At 41.0% G+C, this 21,402-nt stretch overlaps 1 protein-coding gene and 1 long non-coding RNA gene across 11 annotated transcripts in view; one reads left to right on the top strand and one right to left on the bottom strand.

Annotated features, from left to right (window-relative positions):
• The window catches only part of LAMA2 (laminin subunit alpha 2), a 453,343-nt gene that overhangs the window by 423,624 nt on the left and 8,317 nt on the right, over window positions 1-21,402 (top strand). For all 10 annotated transcript variants that reach the window (XM_083731000.1, XM_083731002.1, XM_083731004.1 and 7 more), the window contains 7 exons: window positions 1,706-1,826; window positions 4,198-4,374; window positions 6,009-6,157; window positions 9,351-9,527; window positions 11,237-11,432; window positions 18,704-18,816; window positions 19,930-20,119. In XM_083731000.1, coding sequence (XP_083587126.1) covers window positions 1,706-1,826; window positions 4,198-4,374; window positions 6,009-6,157; window positions 9,351-9,527; window positions 11,237-11,432; window positions 18,704-18,816; window positions 19,930-20,119 — 1,123 coding nt within the window. The remainder of the gene's footprint in view (window positions 1-1,705; window positions 1,827-4,197; window positions 4,375-6,008; window positions 6,158-9,350; window positions 9,528-11,236; window positions 11,433-18,703; window positions 18,817-19,929; window positions 20,120-21,402) is intronic.
• LOC310841059 overlaps window positions 1-21,402 on the bottom strand; it is a 52,447-nt gene that overhangs the window by 14,912 nt on the left and 16,133 nt on the right. The gene's annotated exons all lie outside the window — the stretch shown is intronic.

Below are 21,402 nucleotides of genomic sequence, written 5' to 3' on the forward strand. Positions count from 1 at the left end.
GTGCTCAGACACAGCTCGCCCCAGCCTAATATAGCATAAGAAAAACTGAGGTGGGGGAGAGAGTCTTAGAACTCTGATTAACATGTAGTTTGAGCCTCAGTGGCTATGAAACTCTGGCAAGATTTGCTTGGTGAGACAGATGGAATTACAGGTTGTTAGGCTGCAGAAAAGCTCTGCTACTGTGGATCAGTGCGTGAAGAAAATGTAGGAGATGAAACATAGAAACATTTTCAAAGTTGGAAAGAAATTGTGTTTGCCTTTCTCAGAACTTTCTGAAGCTCAGTTGGTGCCCACAGGGAGACTTTAGAACCTTCAACTAGCAGTAACATAGAACTGAGATTTTCTTTTCTTTCTTTTTTTGGTATTAACTCTAAAGTACTTGCAGCTTTTGAAATAGACATGCTATGCTTTGCTGAGATGGCTACAAAATGCAAAAATAAAAAATAAAAATGCCACAGCAGAAAAAAGCTATTGGGGGACATCCAAGCTGTTGATATTCTATAGTATAATGTTGTTTTTAAATTAAGATCATAGATATATTTTTGTGCAAATACATATATGCACATACATATATGGGTATATGAACTGGGCTTTCTATTTCTATGAACTGTGAATTGTTTTTTACCTTATTTAATACTAATGTTTTGTGTTATTTTCATGCGAGTATTTTACTTGTCTGATCTGGTCAGTTGGCCAGATTGTATCCACATCTCAAGATGCCCAGTCTTTCTTTCCATCGACCATTAACATGGATCAGAGGGTTAACTGCAGTTGCTGCTGCTTCAGGGAGGCTGCTGTTTCAGGAAAAATCAACATTTATGAAGCAGCTTTTCCAAGCCAGAGGAGTGATGCGTGAATATGATAAACATTCAAACAAAGCTGCTCCTGGTTTGGCGCTCAGTATAAAGGCTTCTGAATGATACTAACACTATCCTTCTGCTGCCCTTCTGGCAGATCACAAAACTCAGGCTGTGGGTATTCAAGTGATAGAATCATAGAATTGTAGAGTTGGAGGGGGGGACCCAAAAGGGTCATCTAGTCCAACCCTCTGCAAAGCAGAAATCATCTCATCAACCATGACTGTGCTGGTGAAAATAAGTTGTGCTCCAGCACCTTTTTCTGGGACAAAAGTCCCTCGCCTCTGCTATATTAGTGAACATAGGAGAAACTCTGAATTCACGGTAGGTTGCTAACATTTTTGTGTTGTGAGCACAGCTAAATAATTGGGCACGTGGCTCATATGTTACTTCTTCCACGTGTCTAAAGAAAACACTTCATGTAAATAGGCAAACTGTCAAAAAGTTTTCTAACCTTTATCTTTCTACACTTCTTGGAGAATAACCTATTATTTTGTCATCCTGCTACATTTTACACAGAGATAACAGTGACATTAAATGCAGAAGTAGGGAAAAGGTCTGTATCTTTGGTAAATGACGAGAAGCAGAATTTATGTAAAAGGCTGCAATCCAGGGGAAGTTAGTCATTGATAACTTTATTCTTCTGGTAGAATGTTTAGCATTTTAATCTTCTGGACTGTGCTATCAATTATTATTATTATTATTATTATTATTATTATTATTATTATTATTATTATTCCCTCTGGATTGTGGTCAGAATGTTTAAAACAGTAATATGGAAAACTGTTTTAGCTCTCTTGTGACTGTTTTTACTCATGACTAAACCTGCTTTGACCTTATTTTTGCAGGCCTGAAGTAAACACAAAGAAATACTCAGGCTGCATCAAGGATATTGAAATTTCTCGGACGCCATACAATCTTCTGAGCAGTCCTGACTTTGTGGGCATTACCAAAGGCTGTACACTGGAGGTTAGTTTGCTTTCCATGTTTCCTTGAATGATCTTAAAATGATTGCTCCATGTTTTATCAACAAGCAGCTCTGGCAAGGAAATTCCTGAGGATGAAGGAGGTCGGCGTGGTGTAGTGGTTAAGAGCAGTAGATTTGTAATCTGGGGAACTCGGTTCACTTCCCCGCTCCTCCACATGCAGCTGCTGGGTGACCTTGGGCTAGTCACACTTCTCTCTGAAGTCTCTCAGCCTCACTCACCTCACAGAGTGTTTGTTGTAGGGGACGAAGGGAAAGGAGGTTGTTAGCCACTTTGAGACGCCTTCGGGTAGTGATAAAGCGGGATATCAAATCCAAACTCTTCTTCTTCTTCTTCTTCATTCTGCAACATACAATTCCATTAACAAAATTGCCCCACTTCCATCTTGCTTGGAGGAAGTGACTGCTTCCCCTCCCCCCCCTTCTGCCACTCCTATTTGTATGAGACTTACGGAGTTGCAATGAGGACCTACAACATGTCATTCAATTCCCATGGAAAATTGCTTCTGCATGATTATTTCCCTAACCTTATCGTAATGCCTAACACTATTTGACTTGTGGCCCTCCTCATTATCCATCTTTCTGAACAGCTATCACTGAAACATGGAGCAAGCTTGTTTTCTGCTGCCTCAAAGGGTAGGACTCAAACCAAATTGCAGAAAGGAGATTCAGAGTAAACATTAGGAAGAACTTTCTGACAGTAACAGCTGTTCAACGATGGAACAAACTATCTCAGAAGGTGGCAGACTCTCCTTAATTGGAGGTTTTTAACAGTGGTGAAATAGCCTTCTGTTAGGAATTCTTTAGCTGTGATTCCTACATTGCAGGGACTTGAAGTTGATGGCCCTTGGGGTTCCTTCCAAGTCTAGAATTTATTATTCTTTGATCTTCAAGATGAGACCATTTCATTTCAGTGAGTTGTACAAAAGTAGTCCTTAGCAGACTGTGGTCAGAATTAATCCTGAATATCATCATAATGCTGTATGTACAAGCGGTCCTTAAGCAATCTCATATTTTTAAAAAATACGATTCAATATTCTGGGACATACAGCCCCTCTTCAGTTCATCCTTAATATCTCCCAGTGTGAGAGCTGTGGAGCCATGGGCAGTACATGCCTTATTTATGAGTTGGATTCAGGAGACGAGCTGAAGTGCTTAGCCCAGATAGGAAGGCAATGACAGACAGTGGAGCCTAATGTATGAGCGGATTCGTTTTAAAGTGTAAGCAACCACACTGTGGGGACAAGGCAGGTAAAGGTAACCATAAAGTGTGTGAAGCAGAATCCTATTCAGATTTAACACCACAACTGAGGCTCATTTGTCAGGATTTGGATCTTCCATAAAGTACGTCACATACCAGTGGGGCAAAGAAGGGCTGGGGAAGTATATGAATGAATTAAAATGGATTATTTTTAGGCTGCGTCCAAAAAGGCAGCAAGTGAATAATTCAGTAAATAAATACATTAATATTACATTTTGGAATTGTGGAAGGTCTTCTGCTGAGCCACTCCCATCACCAGTAACCATGAGGAAGGTTTTGTGCATGTGACTCAATTCCAAGAAAGTTCTCTGCATATTGACAAGTTATTATCAATGTTTTAACAAGCAGGGAACTGTCTTGGAAATGGTTGTGATTAAAAGCAACAACTTGTTTTAGTTTCAAGACCTAGAGGCCATTTGCAGGACAACTTCCATGACTGGGGTGAACAGGCTGCAACCCAGAGACCTGTGGTATCTCTTAGAAATCCGCCCTGAAAGCAGCCTTGGGGGTTTTTCTCCTTGTTCTTTCCTCGGTCCAGCACATGTGGCCCTTTGGAATCTTACTCACAGCAGCCAGTTGGGAAAGAGGGCGAGTGGCAAGATGAGGAAGTGGGGAAGAGGCTGTAGAATCTACATATCTCTCTGCACTGGGGGTTTTGAAGGTACGGTGCTCTCTGACTTGCAACTTGTCGACCCTAGCCATGACTAGCTTCATCACCGTGTGACCCCAAAATTTTGGCTCCCTGTCAAACTGACTTCCATGACTCAGGATGCACACACATCATACTTAAAAACCAACCTCCCTCCCAAAGAAAAAGAATATTAGGAAATGTATTTGGTTAGGAGTACTTGCAGATCTCAGAATAGTCCGTGTTGTGTACAAAGCCTCAAAATAATAATAATGCTGGAACAAGACTGGATTGTGCAGCTCTTTTTAGCTGAATCTACTTTTCCAAATGTTTTCTGATATTGGGTGATTTAACAGATGGACAAATGTTTGCACAGCACTTTGAATGTAAACTGCTGAGCTGTTTATTATTGCAAGAAAGTTTTCCTGTTCTGGGTCAAACTCACCCAGTCCCTTCTTTTCTGCAGAATATCTACACAGTCAGCTTCCCGAAACCGGGCTTTGTGGAGCTGCCACCAGTCTCACTCAATGTGGGAACAGAAATCCACTTGTCCTTCAGCACCAGAAATGAATCTGGCATCATACTCTTTGGTACTAGTGGGGCGCCTGTACCCCCACGGAGAAAGCGCAGGCAGACTGGGCAGGTACAGGATGATACCAGAAACTGGGTTGCTTGTTTGCCGCATCTTCATTGGCCAAAGATATTGTTCAGCTCCTGCACTGCAGGGACTATTTTGTCTTTATGTTGCGTGGGAAGGGAAATAAGTTGGAGATTCAGAACGTTTCCTTGAAAGTTGTTTCTATCAAAGTTTGAAGGGGAAGGGATCTCATTAAGCTGACATATCAGACGTTTGGTCCATTTGGTACACCTAGACAAGGGGCTCCCAAACATTTTGGACTAGTGGACACATTTTGAAAGCTGAGAGAGTGTTGGAGGAGACAATTACAAAATAGCTGTCATGGAGGAATGTGTGGCATAACACAAAATTATGAGAGATAATCGCCTCCACCCTGAGCCAATTTTGAGGGTTTGCAGAAAAATGAAAACTCTGTCGGGCAAGTGGAAGACCCTGCACAGGGTTTCTGCTGGTTAGGTAAATTCCGCCCACGCCATTCTCATTTCAGACATCACTTATTAGGTACCTGCAGAGTTTAAAGGTAAAGGGACCCCTGACAATTAGGTCCAGTCACGGACGACTCTGGTGTTGTGGTGCTCATCTCGCTTTACTGGCCAAGGGAGTCGGCGTACAGCTTCTGGGTCATGCGAACTAGAGCAGCACACGGAAATGCCGTTTACCTTCCCACTGGAGTGGTACCTATTAATCTACTTGCACTTTGACATGCTTTTGAACTGCTAGGTTGGCAGGAGCTGGGACTGAGCAACAGGAGCTCACCCCGTCGCGGGGATTCGAACTGCCGACCTTCTGATTGGCAAGCCCTAGGCTCTGTGGTTTAGACCACAGCACCCTATAAAATTATTTCTAGGACCTACCCAGGGCCACCACTGTAAGCCTTCATGGGTGCCATAGCACCTGCAGGTGACCCATGACCTAGACCATGGGTCATGTACCCTACCACAGATGTATCGTTATTCCTCTTGATATGTCCATAATGCTGCTGTTCTATGGTTTCCGCCCCTGTGAACTAAATAGAGACATAGCAGGAAACACTTAATGTGCTATACAATACCTCCAGGACAATGTTTTGGTTCATTTCACGGTTTCTGTGAAAACTGTTTTCCCATTTACTTAACAATCACTTACCACTGATCAGGCAGTGCAAGGGTAGTCCTCCAGCTGTTTTAGACTGCAGCAAACATCATCTCACTGTACAGTGGTACCTCAGTTCTTGAACGACTCTGTTGACAAACATTTTGGAACCCAAACAGTGAAATGCTTCCATTCTCAAGCATGCCTTGGAAGTCGAATGGTTTCCGCTGCATGTTTTTCAGTTTTCTCAATTGAATTTGTGGACAGCCCTTTGCTCCTTGGTTTTCGAACATTTTGGAACTCAAACAGTCTTCTGGAACTGATTACGTTCTAGAACCGAAGTACCACTGTACTACATTTTAGAAATCTGTGATAATTTCAGGCCACTGTCAGTCATGGCTAAGATTTGACATGTTTATGGTTCATCCGTAATAAAATAAATGAAAGCTGAAAGGATGAAAGTGTTCTTTTCTGCCATACAGGGAGGGTGAGGCACATTGTTTGGGAATGATCTTATAAATACACAAAGGCGTTAAGGGCTTCCTTTAAAATGCTGGTTCCTATTGCAGGCCTATTATGCTGTGTTCCTGAACAGTGGTCGACTAGAAGTGCACGTCTCTACCGGGATAAGGGACCCTCGCAGGATCACCATCAAACCTGCATCTGGCGAGTTTCATGATGGCAGAGAACACAGCATCCGAATAGAAAGACTCGGAGGGTAATAACTCAGAATATAGGGGTACTGCAACCCTGAACATTTGTTCTAGCCCAGTAACTGAAACTATGAGGAGAGGAGAATGAAATCTCTGTGCAGCTTTCATTTAAAAGTCATCTTCTGACAGTGATGATTTCATTATGGCATAGGTCACGCTTTAGTGTAGGCATTGCCGCTTAAGATTTTCATTAATCTAAATTGCTATGTTAACCTTTGATACTTTTTGCAAATACACTTTATTAATCTAATTTGTGTGGCTGAGGAATTGGATCTTGAACTAATATTAAGGAACAGCTTCCAATGAGAAGGAATAGCAACATCAAGACCTAACGACGCCCACGCCGAATTCACAACACCTGAAACTTCTTTATAAGTTTCTCACATGAAACTATGGGAAGGTTGGGGATTGATGCCTTCTGAACTGGAAAAGGGCCCTATATCTTTAAGAGTCGGGGCAATCGGGAGGAGAGAGGGAATAAGGAAAAGGAAGAGCTAAGGTGTTGGTGGCTCGCAGCAACATAGCAACGTCATTGGTTCACACTCGCACATGCTGCTAGATGCCGTGGTGCAGGTGCAGTGTTTGAACATTGTCTTAGATGTTAGGGATAAATCATGTCTAGAAGTCATGGAATAGGATACAAATGTAATAATCAACATTTAGGGGCAGTCCTGCAGATGGCAAGGAACAAAAATGAAAAAGATCTGTCTGAGGTGGGGGAAGGGGCTTTTTAAACACATCAACACACATGCCCTCCAAAATAGCACTATCAATCCAGGTATTTATGCCTGCAAGTATTTGGTGCAACCCTAATGTGCATCCACTGAAAACATAAAATAACAACATAACATATATAAATAATGTAACATAAGATAATACTGATAACATAGCATAAATCACTCATCCATCCACCCTACAATGCTTCTGGAACCAACATGGGCTATGCTGGCTTGGAGGCCAGAAAGGATTACTTTGGTTATTAGTTTTTATCCCTTATTATGTCAAAGCGCACTTTCTGTTGGAGGCCCAACAGCTCTAATAAATATCTTAACAAGTAAATCCATTCATTCCATTTCCTCAGAATCTTCCTCGTTCTCTAACCCATGACCTTATTTCCAAGCAAAAACATGTTTTGTCAGCCTCCTTGGTACTTGTTTAAACTTCAAATTCCTAAAGTCAGGTTTTTAATTTTCTTTAAATGTCACCATAAATGACAAAATGCAAGCTGACAAGTATTGATAATACTACAATATCTAGCAGAATGCAAAGGAAATCCTTTCACTTAACAAACCAAATAATAATGCTGTATATAATACACAGGATTATGTTATTTGCTACCCTGTAAGGACTGCTAATGCCAGCTCATCACTGCTTTTACAGCACCCTCTAGTGGACAGAAATACAGAAATAGGCTCATGCTTGTGATTTTCGTAACTGTCCAAAACACATACACAACAGACTTCGTTTTCCCATAAACTGGGCTGGAGTAGAAATGAACAAACCTCTTCATCTGCTAATCATTACCCAAGCTTTATTTTATTAAAAGCAGAGGACATTTTTGAAAACTCTTCAGAAAGCTAATTACCCATATGATTATAAACTAATTGCTTCCCATTCCAGGATAATTATAGGACAGCATTGAGGACTAAGGCATATCATCATGTGCTGGTCTTCCGCATCAGAGTGCATAAACATTTTCTCTTGAACAATAGCAGAGGGCTTCTTAAATTATTAGGGATTTAACCAGGAACAGGTATTATCAGCTACAGGAGAATCAAGCAAGCCTAAGAATGTCCAGCTTTACTGGGAAGAAGGTATCCAAAAATTGAGAACATCTAATGTGGAGTTATTGCTATTCCATTCTCTGGCACAGACTCCTGAAGCTGGGAGGAAACTCAGTGGATCATTTAGCCCAGCTGCAAAACCTTCGACAGAATGTAAGAAAACCCAAAATGGTTTCTGCAAGTTTTTGCACAAATGCACTGAGCAACTCCTTCCAGTCCTCAGGTAGCCTCACATCTGTAAAGGGAAGTTTTCCTTCTGCACATATGCTTTCCCTCTGCACATAACTGTTGCATTATAGGGAAGCATATGTGCAGAAGGAAAACTTCCCTTTACATCTAGCCCCAGTATATATTTTCATCTTTGGTTGTACACTTCAGCACAAATATTACATTTTGGAATACCCAATATTATCATTAAGCTGAGGTGAATGAGCTGCTGTTGGGCTCTCGGACATGCCCACCCACTTTCACACATATTGCTTTCAGGATGCTTATAAAGCTATCCATGCAATAATAATAATACACTGTCTGCCATCTTATGGATAAAGTCCCATTGGACTCATTAGGGCTTTCTTCCAAGTAAACCTGTATAGGGCTGCAGTGCATGGCATTTGCAACACCAGGTTGCATCCAAGCCACGCTGTGCTCAAGCCACACTGTGTCCCCTCTTCGGTCAGGCCTCTCCCAGACATACATATACTTGGGCCTTTCCTCAAATTTGAGACTTTTCAGAGAAAACAGAGGCTACGGTCGGAAGGAAGGGGTGGGGAAATTGCCATGTGTGAGTGTAGCTTTCGATGGAAATCACAGCAATTAAGACGACACCACAAAGACCAAAGTAGAAATTATGTTTCTTTAGGGGGGAATCATTATTATTATTAGTCCAGAATTCTGGATAGGCCCTTTGTAAAAAAGGACCCCCTGGTGCTAAAGCTAGTTGCTATATTGCCACTACAGGTGTACTTGGCTTTTGAAAATATATAATATACATCTTTCATGGATTCCAGCAGTCACCATACTCAAGAGGCTTCACTGTTCTTCAGCAAGAGTGTAATAGCTAGTGGAAAAAACCAGGAAAATAAAGAACCAAACAAAATGTGACCCCTTTCATTTTTTTATCCTGGTGGGCTGTGGGAAATTATACTTTAGCACTAAAAGTAGCCTTGATTGTTTCTATCAGTAGCAATGCTGTCAGTCTGTAGGCTCTTCTTTTCAGTTCATCCCCATACTAATTTCACTGATATTCTATTGGTTTGGAGATTTTATTCAGCCGGAGCAGTTTGGGCTCTCATCCTGTAGCTCTTTAAACGAAGCGAAAACTGCATTCGTCAGTGTTATGGTGCAGGCACAGCAGCAGGAGCAGCAGTTTGGCTCGGGGTATTTGTGTATTAAGTCACTTTCATTGATTTTGCAGGCTGTTTGTGATCCAAGTAGATGAGGACAGAAGCCAGTCTCAAAGACTCCCGTCAGATCAACCTGTTTCCGTTAAGAAGCTTTTTGTGGGAGGGACACCACCTGAATTCCACATTGCTCCTATTAGGAACATACCTGCGTTTGATGGCTGCATATGGAACCTTGTCATCAATGCTGTGTGAGTATCTATTTTTTGTCAGGTTATATAAAGCAACCTATTGATATAAAGCTATGTTGCTTATAGAAACCAACTGATGTTATTCCACTGGCAGGCATATGATAGATAGGGATCTACTAGTAGGTCTCTCAGTAGGTCTTTGCAGTACATCCCAATCATTTAACAATAGCCAAAATAACAATACTTTCCCCACCTATGTTAGGCTGCTGAAATAAATAAAGCTAACCAGGAGTGGCTTTTTGTGTGAAAGGACTCTGGTATTGAAAACAAATTTCTATGGTCAGAATCTGCTCAGAGGCACCCTGTGCTTTAATTTTAACTGTGCCTCTGATAGGTAGATCTCCAGGTTCTAGTAAAAAAATAAATAGAAAGTAGGTCCAACAAGCCTGAGTCTCCCCACCCCTGTACTATTCTACATAACAAGGTCTTAAATTCTGACAATATGCACTTGCCCATAATGTGATATAAGGTTGCCAGCTGAGCAATATTTGCCTGGTATAACCCAACCATTTGTGATATGCATCAGAAAGATGCCACACTCTTAATTTCCATGTTAATTTTTGAAAAAAGTAAACCAACCACAATGATAGCTGATGTTATTCCTGACACGGTAAAACACCAGATGGCTTGATGAAAGGAAAGTTCTGCTAGTCAGACCAGATGGAAAAAGTCAAGTTAATGGTGATTTTAAAAGAACTGAAAATGAATATATGAGAACTCTGTTAGCTGATGCTGAAATTTTATGATATTTGTATGCTACTCTATAACGTAAAGCTATCTGGGTAGTGTGCAATGAACAATTATACACTCATTAAACACATGCAGAAATAATTTGTGGAACAAGATCTCTACTTGATGTCTATGCTATTTCATATCTTCCGGCACATGTCATGTACTAGCTGAGCCACATGTTGAACAGAGTAATAGCCTCGCCAGTGTTGTGCCAGGTCTCAAGCACTAGCAGCTGTCCAATTCAGTTCACAGAAGGGCCACACACAGCATGACATCTTAGCTCCAGGTTTACATATTAGCTGAACCAGGTGATTTTCAACTGCATGATCAGCGATTCACTGAAGCATATATGTGTTACATGGCACTGTCTCTATGTACTAATGTCGACAACATTGAAAGTGGGCAGAACCTGCTATGTACCTGAATTATAGGCTGCACATGGAGCTCCAACAATGCATCAACTCTTGGAAATGTATGCTCACTAGGGGCAAGGGGCAGTAGTGGAAGGCACACCAGGGCAGCTGTTTGGCTTCCCCGGTGCATTTGCACTGTCCCACTGTGCCAACCTCACCTCTGCTTTGCATCTTCCCCTCTGTGTCCCAGGAGCAACATAGCTGAAGGGCAGTCGGGGAAGCAGCACAGCCCCACTGTGCTGTCCAGTACAGGTGGGTGGTAACTTTGTGTATTTTCAAAGGAAAAGGGAGCAAGCTTCATAGCTATGTAGGGATTTGAACCTAGTTTTCCCAGTCTTCTTCAACACTACACACCGGCACATTCCGGATTCTCTTGTAAAGATAATCCAGAATTATCTCGGAAAATTGTATGTTACATCAAGTTCATCAGATTAGTTCCTAATCCCCTCAACGACTGCCTCCAAAAAGGCAAACTGCACATTTAAAAATTATTGATCATGGTGAAAGTTTCCAGTTGAAGAATTCCTGTTGTTTGACATCACTGACTTCATTGTCTTTCTTCAGTCCGATGGATTTTGCCCAGCCAGTATCCTTCGAAAATGCAGATATTGGCCAGTGTCCTGATCAAGACCCACTGCATGAGAAAGAGGATGAGGATCACATCTCCCGTGCAACAGTTGTGATCCGTCCTGAACCAGATACTGCGGAAAAGATAGCGAGTGCAACATCTCCTCCGCCACCCCCTTTCCCACCTTCACATGTAAGTGTGCTTTGTTTCTATGATGTGATTGGGAGGATGAGTTGGTTTTTTTAAAAAAAATCACAGGTTTTTACCTGGCACTGGTAACTGCATAGTGATTATGGTGATGGTGCATAATCGACTTCTTGGATTCGCTAACTGAACACTTTGCAAATAGGGCTTCATATGGAGACTTTGTTCAGCATCTTACTGGTATCCCTCTTCTGGGCAATACAACAGGAACACAAAGCCTGCTGTTTCTGAACAAGCTGAATTGCTAATATAATCTGTTCATCCCAGTGGGAGGAATTCAAGATTGCGCTAAGGCAGTCATTCCATCAGGGCAAGCATTCCCCCTGTGCCCTGTTCTGGGGGTTCTCAACATCCCCCCTCCCGAGCCAATTTGGGTGGAGGGCTGAGGACACACAGGAGGAGGAAGGAAGCCCCGTTGTGCATGCAGTTGTTATCAGCTGGATCCCCCAAAATGCATTTGCCATAAGATCAATTTCAAGTGTTGTGCGTGTAGCTTTGTAGGTCTTGCTATACCACTCAGTGAGATTTATTAGTTGCTCATAGTTCCTGCTTAACTCAAAATGGTGAGTCTGCTGCCAGTTTTCAGCTGAATGATCAGTACAGAGGCATGCATAAGTTAGCACTTGTTGCTTCATTACTGTGGGAAACTTTTATCACCAGCTTCTCAATTTCCATGGAAATCTGGATCAACTTTCGGTCCTTTGGGGTTCTTTCTGTCTCCTCTTTGGCCATTCTCTGCTTTCTGAATTAAACCAACACAATGTATCCATGGATATCTGATGAAAAGCATGGGAACTTTAAAAAATAAACAAACAAATACAGTCCTAACAACAACCAAATCAAGGAGGTGACTAATGTGAGCTGCAACTTGAAGATATAAATTCCATTCATCACTATTGTTTTAGAGCAAAGCATAGGAATATAGTATATAGTATATATTTAATATTTTTGTAAGTTAATTTTATACTCAAAATATCACTGGGAAACCTGGTCTTTATCCCTGCCTTCACCCTTGGTTCACCCTCATCAGAAACCTGGTCTAAGATGCAAATTTCACACAGCAGATATGAGGGTTCCTGTGCCTTTGACAACATTAGGAATCACCTTCCAGGAAAAAACCTATGGCTTTTCTGATGAAATTCCACCCGGACAGCAACTTTAGCCAGGTTGTGTTTGTGAGGTGAATACCACTGCAAAAAAGAATTCACCATTTCATTTTTACTGTTGTCACCTATCTGATACTTGTGCTTTTTCAGTTGCTTGTATATGAACCTGTCATCTAAAGGGAGAAAGGCTTCGATTCTCATTACTCAATCTCTTCTCTTTTCCACTTTCAAAAGATAGAACTTATAGGTCAGAATGTCAGCATTTCAAACTTTGCTTGACACCTGTTTGTTAGTTTCATCAGATAGTCCTATATAAGCCACTGTGGAAAATCAAGACAACATCTCTCCTTGTCCACTACAATCACCACATTATAGACAGAGGGTTGGGTCCTAAGACAGAGTAGAAGGACACATCTTTCCTGTCCTGTGCCCTCCCATGAACCCATGAAATGTATGTCCGCAGAGCGAGGGGATCCTCTGAACATTGCAGACTGCAGTAGAAGAATAGAATTGCCAAAAGTCCAGCAGAGACAATGTTTGAGAGCAGTGCATTTGTGGCTTTCTGTTTTGTGCATGACTTTTAACATATGGATCAGTCATTTTGAACTACTCTGTGTAACTATTGCTAACTGTGTGCTTTAAAATGGTCTGTCTAAAGAAGAAGGAATTTAAAAGGATGATTTTCTAGCCAAGATCAATCTTAATAATAATAGAGGATGGTAGATGTGCATTATTGATTCATAAATATGATATAGAACACTTTTCCTTCAATCCCACAAGGTGGCATAATGGTAACATGCATTTATTAATGCAATATTTCATTTTCCAGTTCTTTTTAAAACATTTAGTTCAATAATATGTTGGGAATGCAAACAAGTTGAGCCAGATTTCCAACCAGAAGCTGGTGGTTTCAGCTTAAGCCATGCTACAATTTATGCTAGTTTGTCATAGTTTTCCAGCTTGAAACAAGACCTAAAATGATTTTTCCATTTCACTTTCCTTTGCAGCCATGTAGCCAATCCATAAGTAGGTAGAACAGACTTGTCAGCTGTTCAGTGTAAATGACGGGTGATATATCCAAATGGTATATTATAGCAAGAATAAAAGCAAGCAAAACCTTCACTTACTGCAGAAGTAAGAGCAAGAGTTGCAAAACATATTTTGTAATAACTTTATTATCCAATAAGCAAAAATGAAAAATGATAAAATTAACCGCCACTTGTTGAACTTCAATATATTCAAAACACTGTACATGCTTAGCTCAGGAATGGGATAGGAAACTATGAAGGTGTTGTTGCACTCCAACTCCCTTCATCCTTAACCATTGGCCATCCTGGCTGGGCCTGATAAGAATTCAACATATCTGGAGGACCACAGATTCTCCATTCCTGATTTAATTGGGTAGATTAAGCTCTAATCTTAATCTAAGAGGCTACAGTAAGTAATAACACATTATATGTAGGGCCACCTCCGAAGCATATAACTCCAATCCTGGCCCAACTACACAGGCTGCCAGTTAGTTTCCAGGTCCAATTCAAAATGCTATAAAGCCTTTAAACAGCTCGAGAACACAATGCCTCAAGGACTGCCGATCCAGGCCCAGCAATCATCATCTGAGGCCCTTCTTTGTGTGCCTACTCCACAAGAGTCCAGAGGGTGGCAACACAAGAATGAGCTTTTTCTGTGGTGGATCCCCATTTGTGGTATGCTCTCCCCAGGGAGACTCACCTGGCGCCCTCATTACATATCTTTAGGTACCAGGTGAAAACCAGGCTTCAAGCTGAATAACATTCTATGGCCTTTTAAATGTGGTAGGGTGGTTTTTGGTTTGTTTTTGTTTTAATATATATTTTGTGCTTTCATTTTGTATTTTTATGTTGTGAACTGCCCTGCGATCTTCAGATGAAGGGCGGTATACTAATAAATAATAATAATAGATTTTGTTAGTCCACTGACATAATTATTTTTTACAATATGAGAAGTTCTGTGTTCATATACCAGTCAAACTGGAATATGAGTGTATGCTTCGTATACAGACCCAGATTTATTTCCTGCTATCCTTTGGAGTAGATAATACTCTGCTTGATGAACCAAATGATAGTATTTTCGTCTGTCTTCTAAACAGTTTACTATTTTAGTGGAATGATGCCATTAAGAAGGTAATGGTTTTATATATGCTGAAAAGCTGACATAGCTAAGATTTCTGACAATTTCTGCCGCAATGTCCAAGCAAGGAAGATGAATACTTCAGTAAGATTTCTTTTATGTTGAGGTGATATCAATTGTCCCTTGAAAGTATCATTTTCAGGCAAAAAATAATGGATCCTACTTTATTCAGAATGCCTAATATTCTTAAGTAGTGCATAGATTCCAAAAGGCCTTTACTATGGAAATAACAAAATGTGTATTTGTTTTGAAAGTGGCACAAGAGACACTTGGTGTTTGCTGCAACAAGCACAGATACCATTTTAAAATGTGTTACTATTGAAATGGTTATTAGGTGACTTTAAACCTGAGGGAATGTTCACACTTCTCAATGCTTTATTAGACCAATGTAATTTCATTTTATATTCATCAGCCTGACAATTATATCTTTAGTGTTGAGTCATCTGAGCAGTGAATGTCTTAGATACTTCTGATATATTTCACTGGTTATGAGCTTAGCCTTTTTCACTTCATTCTACATAGATGGCTTTCAGAGCAACTGTAACCCTGATCAGTTCCACTGGGAACAGCAGCCTGAGAGAGGGCTTTCTCTCTGGTTGCTCCAAAATTATGGTACTCGCTCTCTCCACAGAAGTACCATATTTACTCGAGTCTAATGCACCATCGAATCTAATGCGCACCTCAGGTTCCAGAACCTTGAAACAAAAAAAAAGTATTTACTGTTGAATGTAAATGTCCCCTCAAATCTAATGCGCACCTTAATTTTCGCAACATAATTTGGCCAAAAAAAGGTGAGCATTAGATGCAAGTAAATACGGCATGTTTAGCATCTTTATTGTATAGTTTTCCCCATATGCTCTTTACCTTGGCCTTTGACAGTTAAACTGCTTTTGGGAGTGGGGGATTGCAACCCACCTCTTTTGCTGGCCTGATATTCCATGTTCCATTTTGGAATGTTTTTATGTTTGTTTTTAAAAATGTGATTTTTATCAGTTTTTAAATGTATTTATGGTGAAGGGTGGGTGATAAAGCTAGCTAGCTAGCTAATTAATTCCATGATGCTGGAGTGATCATGGTGTGCTTCTGACAGGAGAGGTGAAGGGCCCTACGTGGAGCACAAAATGGTGGAAAAATATTATCTCCCACCCTCCAACCTTCTGCTCCAGGCAGCAGCAGGAGGCAGGGCTGCACATGCCACAGAAAACACACCACTCTGGGCCCCAGTGAGGATTGGCCAATTTTGTTTGCTTCTGGAAAGGATTTCAGCTGCTGGAGTTTATTTGCTGTTGCTTTGTCCTGTATTTTATGTTTCAGGTTTAATGCAGGCATAAACAAAGCTTAATTTGCATTTTGAATATGGATCGTCTTCATTTCTGAGGAAGATTTTAAAAATAATAAACTAATAACTTGAGGTTGGGCGTTCTGGATATTAGAGTCCTACAGTAGCTCTCTTTCTGCTGCAAACACTATAGTGTGTGTGTAGCGAGACAACTTCAGTGATTGCTGCTTCTGCCTCATGTTATTTACTGCTTCTTAGGACTTGCTTGCTGCTGAAGTGAAGAGCGCCAACATTTCAGCTGACTTTGGCACTGTGACGGTATCTCCCAGTGTTTTTCCCAATTTCCCCCACCCTGGTTTTATTTAACACTGCTAGATGCTGCAGTGCTGTTTCACAGTGATTTTATCTTCTTGCTTTGCTACTAAATGGCTTTTTCTCTTCCCACCCACCCACCCGCCGTAGTGCAGCTTTGCAGACGAATGTGTGAGACAGTCAGACAGCAGTCTTCCCATTTGCTCAAACTGCTCTACTGAAGGTATCAATTTCCTGTCTCACAGGAAATGTCACATCAATAAGATTTCAGCTAAAAGAATTAATTAAAAGGTTCATTCTTGAAGCTGTTCTTCGGCGTACATGGTTGTAAAGTTTCAGTCTTTTCAAAAAGCTATACGTTCCCATTCCAGTAACATTTCTAATAAACATGAATGCTTTCATCTTCTCCCTCTGGACGTTTTTGGTCCATTGTAGTATTTAATATAATTTGGGTTTCACTAAGCATCTTTATATTCTTTCCTGGTCCATGCCAATCAAATGGTGGAGGGCCTGTCTATGCTGTTATCTATACACCTAGTTTCAAGTTGCAACTGACAGGAAAAAAATATACGCAACTCTGTTAAAATAGATGTGGACCTGAATGTGCAGGAGCATGAGATTTCCCTTTGCCAATGGTCAGTTGCTGAAGGACTAGCCTCACACATTTGCAACAGGGCTCTTCCAGACGTCCTCCTGACTTGACTTTCTGGTTCATAGCAGGACATGCAGCAAAAAGTACCTCAAAAGAAAAAAATCTTCCCTTTGTGGGGGGTTTAGGTGAACCTGGTTGTTTGGGACATAATAGCAGTCTGCATAGATATTGCTGGTTCATCTGGAGCAGCTGCAGAAACCATAACTGGCACTCTGAATGTGCAGATTTTCAGTGACCAACACTTTCATTCAGAACATCAATTTCTCTGAAAGCATTGTGTCTGGAAGTGCCTTTAACATCTTTGTGCTCGTTCTCTTTGTGCCCTTTCTCTTTTGAAGAGAATGTTTATTCCCAAAAAAAACCATTTGAAAGCCGATACCCAGATCATTGTGATTGGTTGCATGTTGCTGAAGCATAAAAGAAAGGCGATTCCTCTTTAAAGTGTAAATGTCTTGTTTCCTAATGTATAATTGATGATATTTTGAAAATGTTTTATGGACAGAACTCCAAACATTGCAGTCTAATCTCCACTGAATTATAAAAGCAGATGAAAATGGTTACCCGGGGCTATTAAACAAAATGTTTTGTAATATGTATATTTGGACCTATTTTTGCCCTGAAACATTTTTCTCTTGTGAATTGCTTGTGTCAGCCTATTCATTTATCCTCTTCATAGCATATGCACTAGAAGCAGAAAACATATAATATGGCATTCATGTTCATGTGGTTCTTTAGTACATGACACTGATTTACTTACGTCTGTAGCTAGAGTGTCAAATGTAAAAAGAAGAGTTTTCACATAAAATTTAAGAGGGAATTCCACAGTCTTCAGCATGCTTCTGCATAAGTTGCCAGAACCCGCAGGGGAACTCAGGTCCTGCTCCTCACCTCAGTTTTTCCACGGGAATCTGGCTGGCCATAGTGAAAACAGGTAAAGGTAACAGGTAAAGGTAAAAAGGTAAAGGGCCCCTGGATGGTTAAGTCCAGTCAAAGGCGACTATGGGGTTGCGGTGCTCATCTCGCTTTCAGGTCAAGGAAGTCAGCGTTTGTCCACAGCTTTCCAGGTTATGTGGCCAGCATGACTAAACCGCTTCTGGCGCAACGGAACACCATGACAGAAACCAAAGCGCACAGAAACACCACTTACCTTCCCGCCACAGTGGTACCTATTTATCCACTTGCACAGTCATGCTTTCGAACTGCCAGGTTGGCAGGAGCCTGGGACAGATCAACAGGAGCTCACTCCGTTGTGGGGATTCAAACCGCCGACCTTCCGATCGGCAAGCCCAAGAGGCTCAGTGGTTTAGACCACAGTGCCACCCACGCCCCTAGTGAAAACAGGATGATGGACTAGATGGGCTATTGGGCTGATCCAGCAGGGCTTGTCTTATGTGCTTATGACATAAAAAACTGAGTTTGCTTCACTCACCTAACCTATGATGATGTTTTAGCTGGTATGCCCCCAAAAGCAGATGTAGAATTGGGTCTGGTGCATAGATGCAGCACTACTTACTTCAGCTTTAAAGCAAAAAGGCAAGCACAGGAAGAAAGAGAAACATTGTTTTAGGATGCATCTCCTGTGTTGTTCAAAGTGAATTCTGCTGTTTACAAAACTGAGATACTGGCATGATCCACCCGTCATACAAAATGTGACCTGCTTTCCTTAAGAGTGTGTGGGAAGGGCTCCATGCTAAACTAATAGAGCACGATGAATAAGAGATGATGGTGGTGTTTTGTTTTGCAGGAACACTGCGCTGCTGATGTGGAGCCAATTACCTTGGAAGGCGGCAAGCAATTTGGCCTCTCAAGGAACAGTCATATTGCAGTTGCATTTGATGACACCAAAGTTAAGAATAAGTATGTTCCATACTTTTGAGGTGATATGGTGGTGAAACTCATTGTGGTAGTGTGGGATGAGTAATGCTGGGCATGCTTTTAGGCAGGACAGCCACAATTGAAGGAGCTGTACAAGTTTCTCTTCATTTCATGCTGCACAAAATGACTGTTTGAAATGTTCTTGTTCTTCTAAAACTCATCTCAACAACGTTAGATGCTACACTTAGCAAGAATTCCATGTTAGACTTGAAGCTCCTTTCCTAAATCAGTGTAGCTCTTTAATATGTGTCTCATTCCTGCAAAAGCCCAACAGAGCAAAAATAATAATAAAGCAAAAGTGCCAAGGAGACAGAATTAATTGGTCTATATTTAGCAAGTCTCAGACAAGAACATTTCTGTGTTGCTGGAAGTCACTAATTTCCTAGAATTATTTAAACTGCAATCTATGGGCACTTAAAGCGGCAATCCTATAGACACTAAATCCTATGGGACTAAGAATCATTAACATCAACAGGAATTGTTTCTGGGGAGATATACATAGGATTACACTATTAAGAATCTTTTTTACAGTAAATATTTTGAAGTATGAATTTACACTTTTACATATAAACTGATATTTAGAACATCAGTTTCAGTTTCAATTATGTATATAGAAGGCAGCCTCAGAGTCTTCCATGAGTTTTTTTTAATGTTCTTTGGATGCTAATTATTGTTTGAATTCATCTATTTTATGTTTTTCATTTAAGGGTCTGGACCCAGACTTGCTTTTGGATGATGGAATGGCTAACCCCATTCTACTCAGAACTCACACCTATCCAGTTCAGTAAACTGAAAACCTGTTTGCTCTTAAAATGATCTATTGGCCTTTTGTGGGCATAGCGACAAGTTTTTATCCCTTATTTTTCTGCACCACATAAAGATGATATTGTTCTAGCTCTAAATCAAGTCTATGCAGTAAGTGCATGAATACTGTATCCGTACACCTTGGCAAGTTCAGAAATAGGAAATGGGTATCTTAGTTTTATTTGTCTTATAAATAATGTTGCCTTTAGCGATGTTAGTTTTATGACGAAGAGTGAAAGATAAAGCAGATTAATGCTTCCCGACTTTGTGGTCTTTTTTCCAAATGTATAGACTTACCATTGAATTTGAAATCCGAACTGAGGCTGAAAATGGGTTGCTCTTCTACATGGCTCGGATCAATCATGCTGATTTTGCCACCGTTCAAATAAAGAATGGCTTTCCATACTTCAGTTATGACCTGGGCCATGGGAACACCAGCACAATGATTCCTGAGAAAATCAATGATGGCCAGTGGCACAAGGTATGGAGCAATGATGGTCAGCACCTATAGAATTAGGTTATTATGTGGAACGGGGAAGGGAATCCCAAATGAGGAAGCATTGTAGAAGGAATAGATTGGATTGAATCTTAGCTGTCCATAAATGGAATGACTTCTTCTGACATTTTTGACCCATTGAAGGGATGGATCCCATTGACAGAAGTGGATAGTATCCCCCCCCCCCAGGCCAACCCTCTCTCTAGAGCAGATTCCTGGACATTGCCTGGAACTATAGGGGAAGGTGGGATTGGCAGGAAGCTGTCACCAGTTTGAGCAAAGTCTGGATCCAAATCAAGCAAGGCAGCAAAACAAGAGACACATGAATATTCTCATAGGGTTTATTCAAACACAAATGTCATGTGTATTGCAAATGTTGCTATTCACCAGAAGTCCTAGTTATTAGCTTCTGATTGGCTTCTGTTGAAAGCAGAATGCTCAGCCAGTTTCGCCCCTGCCTGCTTGCTTGCTCACTTGGATTAATGTGTTTTCTAAAAGAGCAAACAGTACTATTCCACACCATTACTAGTATTTCATGAAACATAAGACTATCAATAGCTATTAGCCACTGCTAGAGGGAGGGTGCCTCTGAATACCACAAGTCAGGAGAATGTTGTCATAAAACCTCTGTGGTTATGATGATTGCTTATGCAATGTCTTACGAATACATGCCATTTTCCTAAGCACCTCAGTCCTCAGAATATAACAGTGCAATCCTGAGCGTGTCTGTCAAAAGCAGACACCAATAGACCTTACTTCTGTGTAGGATTTCAGTCTAAGGGTGCAGAACTATAGTCACCTCAAAGCAAATCCCAGGGAATATTGTGGAACTTATTTCTGAGTAAACATGTATAGGATTGCACGGCACACAGTAGAGGACATTGTGGTGAGGCTTGCCACTCATCCGACCTCCCATAAGTTGTGTAGAGTGAGACTGGCAAGGTGGCAATGAATGGCAAGATTCCTTGATCCAAACACACGTCAACCTGCTGCCTCCGACACTCTCTTCCTGTAAGCTGTGGCAAAGAGACCAACCAGCAGTCAAGTGGCACATCGCCACCACGCCATCTGCTACTGACAGCACGTGATCCTATTAAGTGAAAGGAAGGTAACTTAGCATTCGTTAAAAATGAGGGATGTTGCATCACAAACCAAATCATATGCATGTTAGCTCAAAAGTAAATTCCACTCTGTTCAATGGGATTGCTCTCAAGCAGTATGAATAGGACTGCAACCTAGATATAGTGGTGGTGGCGGCGGCGGCGGCA

Source organism: Podarcis gaigeae (genome assembly GCF_964106915.1).
Source record: "Podarcis gaigeae genome assembly, chromosome: 3".
In the NCBI taxonomy this organism is placed as follows: Eukaryota; Metazoa; Chordata; class Lepidosauria; order Squamata; family Lacertidae; genus Podarcis; species Podarcis gaigeae.